Source organism: Physeter macrocephalus, chromosome 6 (assembly GCF_002837175.3).
Source record: "Physeter macrocephalus isolate SW-GA chromosome 6, ASM283717v5, whole genome shotgun sequence".
NCBI classification, from domain to species: domain Eukaryota; kingdom Metazoa; phylum Chordata; class Mammalia; order Artiodactyla; family Physeteridae; genus Physeter; species Physeter macrocephalus.
The window spans coordinates 34,976,369-34,989,302 of NC_041219.1; the positions used below are offsets into that span (position 1 = coordinate 34,976,369).

The following is a 12,934-nucleotide window of genomic DNA, read 5'->3' on the forward strand; positions in this document are numbered from 1 at the left end:
GTCAGAAAGAGAAAAACAAATACCGTATGCTAACACATATATATGGAATCTAAGAAAAAAAAATGTCATGAAGAGCCTAGGGGTAGGATGGGACTAAAGACACAGACCTACTAGAGCATGGCCTTGAGGATACGGGGAGGGGGAAGGGTAAGCTGTCACAAAGTGAGACAGTGGCATGGACACATATACACTACCAAACGTAGGGTGGATAGCTAGTGGGAAGCAGCCACATAGCACAGGGAGATCATCTAGGTGGTTTGTGATTCACTTTGTTGTAGAGCAGAAACTGACACACCATTGTAAAGCAATTATACGCCAATAAAGATGTTTAAAAAATAAATAAATAAAAAATAAATGCTCTATGATAAATGATTAGTTTTTAGATTTAAAAATTCAGCAAGGGCCTCCCTGGTGGCGCAGTGGTTGCGCGTCCGCCTGCCGATGCAGGGGAACCGGGTTCGCACCCCGGTCTGGGAGGATCCCACGTGCCGCGGAGCGGCTGGGCCCGTGAGCCATGGCCGCTGGGCCTGCGCGTCCGGAGCCTGTGCTCCGCAACGGGAGAGGCCACAACAGAGGAAGGCCCGCATACCACAAAAAAAAAAAAAAAAAAAAAAAAAAAAAATTCAGCAAAAAATATTACGGCCATCATAACAGTATTGAACACACAGAAATCTACTTTATCCTAACACATGCATGATATCCATCTCGTGGACATATAATAATTTATAATTCAGTCCCCTATTGTTAAACATCTAGGTTATTTTTCATTTTGTAATATACAATGCTAAAGTGAATATCTTTTAAACATATCTCTGCATATCCATGTGACTTTTTCTATAAGCTAAATTTGCTGAGTTAAATTTGCCCTCACACCATTTCACAAAAGCCAATGGCAGTTAAAGAAGTAAACATGAAGAACAAAACCATAAGAGGAGGGACTTCCTCTTATGGTGGTGCAGTGGATAAGAATCCGCCTGCCAATGCAGGGGACATGGGTTTGAGCCCTGGTCCGGGAAGATCCCACATGCCATGGAGCAACTAAGCCCGTGCACCACAACTACTGAGCCCACACTCCACACCTACTGAAGCCCGCACTCCTAGAGCCCGTGCTCTGCAACAAGAGAAGCCACCGCAAGGAGAAGCCCGACTGCAAAGAAGAGTAGCCCCGCTCGCTGCAACTAGAGAAAGCCCATGCGCAGCAATGAAGACCCAACACAGCCAAATATAAATAAAATTAAATCTTAAAAAAAAAAGAGTATTTGGATTTAAGTATAGGAAAATATTTTTAAAACCTTAGGATGGAAAAGCTTATCTAAACTTACACACACAAAACCCCGAAGCTAAATAGAAGAACTGACAGATTTGGGTAGATAAAAATGGAAACTTCTAAGTGATTCACGAAGTTAAAGACAAACAACAGACCAGAAGAAAATTTTTAATATTTATAGCAGACAATAGACTAATGTACATAATGTATAAAGAGCAACTACAAATTAAAAATGAACAAACTCAAGAGAAACATTAAAAAAATGATAAACATGCAATTTTCAGAAGAAGAAATGCAAATGAGTAGTGACATACTGAAAGCTGCTTAATCTCACTGACTATCAGAGAAATGCAAATTAAACAAACAGGTTGCCATTTTTCATTTGTTAGATTGGCAATAATTAAAAGGACAGGGCATACAGAATTGCTTTCAGACTCTGCTGTGGGAGTATAAATTGCCTCAGTCTTGGAGCAGTTTGGAGCTACTTTTTGGCATTTTAATTGAGCATAGTTTTTTGACCCAGTAATACTACTTCTAGGAACTCATCTTTCAGAAACACTGAAAGTGCGCCAAAGCCTTCTATATAAGGATGTTCACTGAGCATTGTTTGTAATAGGAAAAACATATAATGTAGAAATCTATCATTAGGAGAATGATGAAATAAATATGGCATCTCACTGTATACCATGATGAGATAGACCTATGTGTACTGACATTGGCAAGATCTCCACGGAACATTTTTATTTTTAAAATTGATTTATTTATTTTAAATTTATTTATTTATTTATTTATGGCTGCGTTGGGTCTTTGTTGCTGTGCGCAGGCTTTCTCTAGTTGCGGAGAGTCGGGGCAACTCTTTGTTGCAGTGCGCGGGCTTCTCATTGCGGTGGCTTCTCTTGTGGTGGAGCACGGGCTCTAGGCACACGGGCTTCAGTAGTTGCGGCACGTGGGCTCAGCAGTTGTGGCTCTTGGGCTCTAGAGCGCAGGCTCAGTAGTTGTGGCGCATGGGCTTAGTTGCTCCGCAGCATGTGGGATCTTCCAGACCAGGGCTCGAACCCATGTCCCCTGCACTGGCAGGCGGTTTCTTAACCACTGTGCCACCAGTGAAGTCCCATCCGTGGAACATTTTTAAATAAATAAAAAAGCAAGTCCCAGAACAATACGTGCACAATGGCATTTATGTGAAAAGGATAACAGCCAAGACAGTGTGTGTGTGTGTGTGTGTGTGTGTGTGTGTGTGTGTGTGTGTGTATGCATCACATGGCGGAGAGTAAGTAAGGTGGGGTGAGGAAGGGCAGGTGTGAGTGAGTGGGGAGACTATTGCAATCAGGAGATTGAAAATACAAATTATTTTAAAAGCCATAAAAACTGTTCATGTGTTTTTCCTTCTAAAAAGTCAAAAAATAAAAATTCATCAGAGTCCCTTTCTTTTTTAGGTGCAGCCACGATGTACACAAGATATAAAATAGTAGAGAAGCAAAACCGAACGAGCTATTTCAGCACTCCTGTTTTAAACTTGGTGTCGTTAGTTCTAGGATTGGTGGGATGCATTGGAATGGGCATTGTAGCCAATTTCCAGGTATGACCTGAAGTGTTTTTGGTTATCGGGGGTGATGGAGTATATGTATCTGGAGGAAAGAAGCGAGAGCACCAGAGGCACGCTTGTGCCAGCATAGCTCTCAAATAGTTGATGACTGTATGAATATTGGGATAGTTTGCTTCTTAGAAACAAATCTTTGTCATTTGAAAGTCAGCCCAGCCTATTACTTGGGAGAGATGGGGTGCATGTTTGAGAGAGAGTGTGCGTCAGACCGTGCTGTGGGCTCTGGATTGTTCTGTGTTCTTGTTGATGTGGTTTAATGTGCTGGGAGAGCTACTTCAGTCATTGTAATGATTTCATTAACATCGTGAAAACGTTTCTGTGTATGAGCATGTGTATGTTTACTGATTCTACTGTTTGGGCCTCTGGTGTTCAATTTAAAGAGAGGCATCTGATCTCTTCCTTTCACAGATGAGGATCTAGGGACATGGAGGTGAAATAATTTGGTCAGGGTTACTCAGCTAATCAGTTGCAGGGCCAAAATATGGCCTTACTGGAGCAAATTAACTTATATGACAACTACTGCAGAGTCCACTTGACATATTCTTAACTGTGTCAAGTGTTTTTCCAACGAAAAAATCCTACATGTTTTATTCTGATTTTTGGATTCCTTTCGTTACGAGGTCTCTTTCAGGAAGGCATGGTATTTGTCTATGGAGGCAATATTTTATATTTTACAAGTATGTGTTGTATTTCAAATGAGTACTAATTATGAGCACTCGCCTCACAGGGTTATTGCTGGGATTCAATGAGATAATGTACAGTGCCCAGCAGTCTGTACTTAGCCATCTTCATGGTCATCAGTTCATCACTATAGGCCAACACCCTGGAGGGCCTGCTCTGTCATCACCATTGTCCCTTTGAGACCGCAGAAAGGAAGTTACTCCTGGAGGACTTTTGGTTCTGTCTGGGGGTACTCCTTTAACTTTTTTCCCCTCCAGAAGTGGGTTGATCTTCTGTGATGCTTATTTTATAAAAAGGTATCAGCCTTCAGTGCTAGCTGGCTGTTCAAGTCCACATCTGCACACTGAAGCCACAGCAGAGGGGCACTGCCTCCTGGTGTGTACCTGGGAGGCTGATAACCTCAGGCCTCCGCCTGTACCGTCTGCTGTCCACCTGTTCTCTAGTGTTCCTGTGTGAGTCAGACCATTGTCAGAGGGCCCTCTGCCTCACCTGCACCACGTGGGCCTCAGAGAATCACCTTTTCTGCCCTGCACATGCAGGAAGCCATCTGTCGTTGGTAGGGGGACAGTATAATAAAGTACTCTGGGAAACTCAGTGCTGTGTTGTGAGGGGTGAGGCACCCTTCCTTGTACGACGCAGAACCTTCAGGACAACCTAGGGCAGGGATATTCTCCCAGGTCTGGCGGCCAACAAGTTTTCGTTTTGGGATGTTACAAATCCACAACTAACAGTGTTAGTTAGTTTCCTTCTTAACACTGGTGAAAGGTGACAGCCAAATTTGTAGCCTCCCTGAAGCAAGCCTATAGCGCTTCCAGGAGGGCGTCTTGTGAACTCACTTTGCTTCCGGCTTCGTTTAACTTTCCTACTCTTATTGTCTCTGGATTAGGAAATAAACACCACTAGTTGCCTATGACATTTGTCACATGGTAGAGACTCTTGATGACATTTCCTTACGTTTTATGATTGTGTGCGTTTTGGGTTCCATAACATTTATTGAAGTTTTCTTTATTTCTTTTTTCTCTTTCTTATTTGGCCGAGCTGCACGGCTTGTGGGATCTTAGTTCCCCGACCAGGGATTGAACCCGGGCCCCGGCAGCGAGAGTACGGAGTCCTAACCACTGGACCGCCTGGGAATTCTTATTGAAGTTTTCTAGGTGACAGACATTTATGAAAACATTTCATGCTTTAACTCGTATAATTCTAATAATGACCTTAGAAGATAGGTAGTATTATTTTCCTCATTTATCAATGGAGAAATGGAGAGCCAGAGAGGTTAATACTCTCCCCAAATCCCATGAGTCATGAAAGGCAGAAGTCACCTTTGATTGAAGCAGTCTGCCCAGAACCTGTGGGGAAGAGTTAACCTCAAGGCCAGAATGAGAAAATCTCTGTGAGAAAAAAGCATGTACACAATTCACAGTTCTAGGGCTTCCCAGATGGCACAGTGGTTAAGAGTCCGCCTGCCAATTCAGGGGACATGGGTTCTAGCCCTGGTCCGGGAAGATCCCACATGTCGCGGAGCAATTAAGCCCGTGCGCCACAACTACTGAGCCCGCGTGCCGCCACTACTGAAGCCCATGAGCCTAGAGCCCACGCTCCGGAACAAAGAGAAGCCCCCGCAATGAGAAGCCCGCGCACCGCAACGAAGAGTAGCCCCCGCTCGCCGCAACTAGAGAAAAACCTGTGCGCAGCAACGAAGACCCAGTGCATCCAAAAATAAACAAATTAAGGAAAAAAGAATGATAAAACAAATTTTTTTCATAAAATTAGGGGAAAAAATTCAGAGTTCACAGTTCTAGCCTCAGAAAGCATGACGGAAAAATTATTTTCAAAGGGAAGGTGGCAACCTGGAAGGATATAAGTTGTCTAGTGGAGTGTGGGTATGAATTGTCCTGTGTGGGGGATAGTAAGCACTGTATGATATCCCATCACATTATTCTCGGAATAACTCAACATCACAAGTGATACTGCCATCAGTGTTTAAACCATAAAGGGCAGACTTCAGGAAGAAGGCTTAGGTGGTTAGATAATTACACTTTTGGTTCCTTTTAAGGTTTCTGTGAAGTGATTACATCTTCACAAAGACCAGAAATAGAATTTCTAACTTTCCTGAGAGCAAAGTGTTCGCCTTGTCATTGTTCCCATAAATATATCTTTACAACTTCCTTTTTTGATATCCTGTAATTTATTTTTGGCGTGCTGTAAGCAAACCAATGTGAGTGGTTACCTCAAGAAGAATTAGAGATGTGAGAGCAGGAGAGAGCATTGACTGGTGGTTTTTCTTGAGCGGGAGTAAATTGCACTTACCAGATGTTCACAGCTAGCACTCTTTCCTGCACTGGTGGATAAGATGGCTACTTCTTGGTATCTCCTCACCAAGCAATCTCTGTCAATGCTTTCCTGTCCCTCAAGAAGTCTCCTTTTTGGAAAAGTCAAGTTTCCTGAGGTTGAATCCTCTCAATAGTCTAGTTTTCTCTACTTTTATTATCTTTTAAATTAACAAGAGTTTCAAAAAAAGCTACCAGGTTTTCATCTTAACCTCTATCCAAAATTCATGTCTGATCTGAGTCATTTCCCTTCTAAAAGACATCTTTGATGAGAGAATATGTATTCCACAGTGAAAAGGGCACACTGGAAATACACCTCCTGCTAATTCAAGGGCCTTTTGATCTGATTTCATCAGGGCTAATGTGGGTGTCATGAAGCTTGCAGATTAAGATCTGATGTATTGAATTGGCCAGGGTTGAGGAAGCAAGTTTCCTGACAGTGCTAGTGGGGGGTGGAAACAAAGTATGTAAATTCAGGATTTGATTTACTTATTAGCATAGAAAGAAAGTGGAGAGTGGAAAGTACCAGGACTCTCAGGTTATTCCTAAAACAACCCCAGCTCATTAGCATTAGATGCCTTGCCTTTTGTTTATTTTCCCTTGCTCAAATGTGCCTAACATTCAAGGGGTGAAAAGGATTTGTTTTTCTTAATTGTTTTATAATTTTTTTGGTTTAATATGGGTTTTTTTCCCCCAGTTTTATTGAGATATTATTACTGAACCAGGCCCGTTTGCCCAACTCGCAGCAAGCCAAACGTTTGCTATGGAACAAGCAAGTTCCTGGCATTTACTCCAGTGCCGGGAAGACTTTTCTCTTGGTCATCTTCTGCAAGCAGCTGTATTTTCCAAAGATGGGGTGTGTGCATCTGTGATGCCTGGTGGCTTTGAGGAGTCCAGAGCAAGTGAGTGAGTGTTCGGCTTTTGATGTGCACAGACTCACGCTGAGTAACAGCATATGTGTGACTTTCTCTCTAGGAGTTAGCTGTCCCCGTGGTACACGATGGCGGTGCCCTTTTGGCGTTTGTCTGTGGTGTTGTGTACACGCTCCTGCAATCCATCATCTCTTACAAATCGTGTCCCCAGTGGAACAGCCTTTCCGCATGCCGCATACGGATGGCCATCTCTGCTGTTTCCTCTGCAGCCATCATCCCCAGTATCCTTTTTTACATTTGTCAGTGTCCTTGCAAGCTTGACATCCCCGCCGCCCCACTCCCCTCCAAAAAAAATGGAGAAAGCAAAGGTTAACAGCCAAGTGTCAACAGGCTTCAGAAGAACGGTTGGGAGAAAAGGGTAAATCATAAGGAAAATATCTCAACGTTGTCTGGTCAAATCAAAAGAATATTTGGGGAAAAGAATGGTGTGAAAGGAACATGAAACGAAATGTCAGAACACTTCAGTCTCTATTTACTTTGAACACTTCAGTCTCTATTTACTTTCCTTCCACAGGGTCAGTTTCATGAGCCATGTGAAAATATTTATTTTTCTTTGTAGTGCTTGGCTAAAGACATCAAATATTGATATTGTACTTAAAGTAATAGCCCTGTGGATTCCCAAGAGGCCCGACTTTCCCTTCTCCCCACACAGAGGTGGTTAGATGGTTTGATTTATTCGTCCATATTAAGAGGTTTTAAAAAGCTCTATACTATTTATAGGTCATTTAAATACATTTAGCCTTTTCTTTTTATCACTGATTGCATTTTCAAAATGAAATTTTATTTTTTCTAATTCAACAATGTGAAAAGAAAATATAAATTTATCATACTTGTACATTCTGATTTAGAAGAAATGAAAAACAACCCTTCCTTCCTTTTTTTTCCTTTCTCATTCTTTCTTTTCCTTTTTTTCTCCCCAAGAGATATTTAACAAAGAAAAAAAAAGCTGTGGTCTTTCAAGGGTGGAAAATTCCGCATCTTTCAAAATACCATCTGCAGTCATAGCAAATGCTAAAGAGTCATTAAAAATTGGTGATTATTGTAAGACTGTAGGAAAATGGAACTATTTTATTAGCGGTGGTCTTGTTCATCCAAGTTGGGTTGTGGTACAAAGTGGGCAAGCTTGAGTAAAAAGATATTTTGTCATCATGTGCTTCTAAGTATTAAGCCTTGCATTTTTCTTTTAAAATTGGAGCTATAGGGACTTCCCTGGTGGCGCAGTGGTGAAGGATCCGCCTGCCAATGCAGGGGACACGGGTTCGAGCCCTGGTCCGGGAAGATCCCACATGCTGGGAGCAACTAAGCCCATGCGCCACGACTACTGAGCCTGTGCTCTAGAGCCCGTGAGCCACAACTACTGAGCCTGCGTGCCACAACTACTGAAGCCCACGTGCCTAGAGCCCGTGTTCCACCACAAGAGAAGCCACCACAATGAGAAGCCCGCGCACTGCAATAAAGAGTAGCCCCCGCTCGCTGCAACTAGACAAAGCCTGCGCGCAGCAAAGACCCAACGCAACCAAAAATAAATAAATAAATAAATAAATAAATAAATAAAATTGCTTAAAAAAAAAAATTGGAGCTATACAAAATGTGAAGTCTAAGGATGGTTTTGGGTTTTGTTTTTGTCATTTAGGGAAGAAAAATTTTAATTACAAAATTTCTAAGCACAGAGGAACCAAATTCTAGTATTGAGAAATTTAACAACAAACTATACACCCTGGTTCCTAAGATAGTTCCTTCTCTGTTTCCTTGTCCTATTTATGGATTGAAGACATTCATGCTTTCTCTTGAGATGGATCTCCTCAAACCTTTTAGCTTGTTTTAGTTGTAAGATTTATAGAACCACTTGTAAAGTTAAAAACAAAGTTTTTTGGTATAGGAAAACTTTCCTTGCTTCCAACTTTGGAGACAGATCTCTAGGTACTAAAATGAGAAAGGTTTAGCAGAATTACTTTTTCAAGCCAGAGTTTCTCACACTAATAGTTCCCATTTCTAAGAAGTTCGTATGAGCCATGCTGACGGGCAGGATCCCTGAAGAGAAACAGGTTATATGTTTTTATCCAATTAACTTGAACAAATTCATCCATAGGAAAAAGTCTTTTGTCTTAAACATTAGCATGGATTTATATTTCCTTAGAAAGATTTTAAAGTATCTTTAAAATGTCCTTGTTTCTCTTTCCTGTATTAGTTCCGTGAAACCTCATTTGACCCCTGAAGAAACTGAGGCCTGGAATCATGCTTCTGAGCCCTTCCTACTAAACTATCCATCTTGCATTCAGCTTCTGCAGCTTTCAAAAGGCTTCATAAAATCACTAACAATGCAAAGGGCGGTTCCTTTGCGTGAGATGCAGTCTGAGGCTGCCTATTTCTCTGACCTCCGTTTTACACTTTCTCCCCTGACTGTGGCTGTTTCCTGTTCTCTGCTTTTGCCCATGCTCTTCTTCTTGCCTGGATAACCTTCTCCACTTTGTCTTTCTAGAACTGAATTGTCTGTCCAACACAGTGGCCACTGGCCACACGGGGCTGTTGAGCACTGAAACGTGGGTAGTCTGTATAGAGAAGGGCCATAAGTGTAAAACACTGGATTTCAAAGACTTAATGAGAAAAAAAATGTAAAATATCTCATTAATAATTCTTTATATTATTACATGTTGAAATGACAACATGTTTGATATATTGGGTTAAATATGTTAAGATTAATTTCATTAGGCTCTTTTTCGTTTCTGTCAATGTGGCGACTATAGTAGAAAATATTGTTACACATATGCCTGAATTTCTGTGGGATGCTGCTGTCCTAGAGAGCTCCTCAAACCTCACAGCTTAGATTAAACTCAACTCAGTGAAGCTTCCCTGACACCTCAAACCCCATTTCACTCCGAATTAATAATCTGCCCTCTGAGTCATGACTGCACCCTGTTCTTTTCTCTCTAACGCGGCACTATGCCCTGGGTCCGACAAGGTTGTAATGTTTCTGGGAGCTGAGACCAGGTCTGTTTTGCCAGAGTTTTGTCCGCCTCTCCCCCACCTCCTCCCCAGCATGGGAACTGATGGGTCTAAAGATGAGATAAAGAATTAAGAGGCCTTTAAAACTATTAGAAACAGACGTATGGTCATGACATGATTAGAGAACCTTTAATGTTCTCTACTTCTTTTTATTTTTTGGCCAGCGGCTTGCGGGATCTTAGTTCCCCGACCAGGGATTGAACCCACACCCCCTGCATTGGAAGCGTGGAGTCTTAACCACTGGACTGCCAGGGAAGTCCCATTCTCTACTTCTTTTACTTTGAGAAACTGAGAAGCGTTAAGCATTGCAAAATATGGGAGGTGGCAGAGGGCAGGGAGAGAGTGCTGACTCCAAATTCAGAGGAGGCGCTAAACTTGGCATTGATTGACGCAACACTCGGAATTCTTAACATTTTGCAAAAGCTTTTAAAGAGCATCCCATTTCTCTCTAGCTTTCTCTTTGGCCTTCTAAGTTCCATCAGAATGGTTGTCAGCACCTTTGTGCAGACAGTCTTGTCCACGTTGGGCAGTAGCCTCAGTCCCTGGCCTTATTAGGCTGGCCTCTCAGGATTTGTCCTTCGTCCCCAAGGTCAGATGTAGGATGTATCTCTCTGATTTGTAAACCCTTTGGGCCAGGGAGGAAGGGCTCCACTTACACCCAGTTACTCAATGGAAAAATCTGTTTTTGCTTATTTTTATAAAGATAATACATTAAATTTCTGTAGCTTGTTTTTGTATATGAGCCTTGGTACTTTGTGATGCTTTGATACTTTGAAATGTTAATTTTTTCCTTGAAGCTGTTGCCTTGAACATAGTATTTTAGGAAAAAGAATTTTAATCAATATTATTATTTAGGGACAATAGTATTTTAGGGGAAAACTACTGCAAAAGTACCCATATTAGACTGCTGTGTCATTCTGACCAAACTTAAACAACAGGGTCAAGCAAAATGTAGCCACACATTAAAAGTCTTCTGTACATAACTGACAAAGTATTGCTAAGGAATGACTACTTCCATGTTGTATTTTAACTGCTGCCATGATCGAACTTAAGGTTTGAGATGATAAGAAGCTGATATAACTGGTTTGATAGCAGAAATGTTGGTACTAACATGTGAACACTGTGTAATGGTTATATTATTAGAAGAATAACCTAGTCTTACAATAAAGGACCTATTTTCTTCTGTAGTTTCCTTAACAATTTCGTTTTTTAGTGATTGCCTGTGCTTCGTTAATTTCTATAACCAAGCTGGAGTGGAATCCAAAAGAAAAGGTAAACTATAAGCTGTTTTCAATATGATTGTCAAACCTGGTTCCTGGAATTATTTTCAAAATTATTTTTAAAATTTTGAATTTTTAATTCTCTCTTAAACCCTTCAGCCATCGAGGCTTAGTAAAAGAGGTGAGATTTAAGGGTAGGGAAACGATGTGAATGAAGGCGTATAGCGGTCAGAGGAAGCACCACATGTTAAGCAGAGGTGATGAAAACAGAGTAGAAGATAGTTTGTATCAGCATAGGGTGAGAAATAAATGTGGTCGGGGATAAGTTTGTGGGGGAATAGTTTGTGCAAGGCTTTAAGAGGTGGGCAGAGAGGCTCATGCTTGATGTAGGTGATCGGAATAAGCCTTTGAAGGCTTTTGAACAGGAACATAAATTAAAAGAATATTATTGGAAGAAAATTAGAAGAGACACCTGGGATGTATTGAAGAGGAGAGAGCCCAGAGTTAGGATGGCAGGGAGAAGGCAGTTCCACTAGTTTAGATTTTAAATCAAGATTCCCCTAGACTGGAAGAAATAACATAAGAATGAAAGGACATGATGAAGTGAAGGTGACTTCCAAGTTTTTGTCTTGGGTGAGCCAAAGAACCTGTTCTCATGAACAGATAAGATTGGGTCCCTTGGGACTTCCCTGGTGGTCCAGTGGCTAAGACTCAGCACTCCCAATGCAGGGGGCCCAGATTTAATCCCTGGTCACAGAACTAGATCCCACATGCTGCAACTAAGAGTGCATGCCGCAACTAAAGATTCCACGTGGGGGCTTCCCTGGTGGCGCAGTGGTTGCGCGTCCGCCTGCCGATGCAGGGGAACCGGGTTCGCGCCCCGGTCTGGGAGGATCCCACATGCCGCGGAGCGGCGACTTCCCTGGTGGTCCAGTGGCTAAGACTCAGCACTCCCAATGCAGGGGGCCCAGATTTAATCCCTGGTCACAGAACTAGATCCCACATGCTGCAACTAAGAGTGCATGCAAAAAATAAAGATTCCACGTGCCACAACTAAAAGATCCTGCGTGCTGCAACTAAGACCTGGCACAGCCAAATAAATATTTTTAAAAAAGAAGAAGAAAAGATTGGGTCCTTAACAGGAATAAATGATTTCATGGGGAGAAATGGATGGGTTTGGTTTCAGAATCGTTGAATCTGAAGCTATAGTGAAACGCCGAGGAGAAATGTCCAGTTAGATGTGGGGGACTAGACCTGGGGTAGGATCAAGAGCCATCAGAGCATAGGGTAGAGGGACGGGTAGTTTCCAGACCAGACATCACAACACATGGAATCAGATGTTTCGAATTAAGATCAACTCATGTCGTTAGTTACCTACAGAGAGAAGGGAGTTAGTGAGGAGCAGGAGTTTTTCCCAAGGGGCAGGTGGAGTTACTGATGTTTTTCAAAGAGCAGTTTCAGGGGCTTCCCTGGTGGCACAGTGGTTAAGGATCCGCCTGCCAATGCAGGGGACACGGGTTCGAGCCCTAGTCCAGGAAGATCCCACATGCCACGGAGCAACTAAGCCCGTGCACCACAACTACTGAGCCTGCGCTCTAGAACCCGTGAGCCGCAACTACTGAAGCCCGCGTGGCTAGAGCCCGTGCTCTGCAACAAGAGAAGCCACCCCAATGAGAAGCCCGCGCCCCGCAATGAAGAGTAGCCCCCGCTCGCCGCAACCAGAGAAAGACTGCATGTAGCAAGGAAGACCCAATGCAGCCAAAAAAAAAAAAAAAAAAAAAGCAGTTTCAGGGGCTTCCCTTGTGGTCCATTGGTTGACTCCGTGCTTCCACTGCAGGGAGCATGGGTTCGATCCCTGGTCGGGGTAATGGCAGGGTAAGAGGAAGCATTTTCCACCAGAG

General features: G+C 42.5%; 1 protein-coding gene across 1 annotated transcript in view; it reads left to right on the forward strand.

Annotated features, from left to right (window-relative positions):
* Positions 1-12,934, forward strand: part of DRAM1 (DNA damage regulated autophagy modulator 1) — a 37,473-nt gene that overhangs the window by 21,665 nt on the left and 2,874 nt on the right. The window contains exons 3-5 of the mRNA XM_024127374.3: positions 2,704-2,846; positions 6,854-7,031; positions 11,027-11,085. Coding sequence (XP_023983142.1) covers positions 2,704-2,846; positions 6,854-7,031; positions 11,027-11,085 — 380 coding nt within the window. The remainder of the gene's footprint in view (positions 1-2,703; positions 2,847-6,853; positions 7,032-11,026; positions 11,086-12,934) is intronic.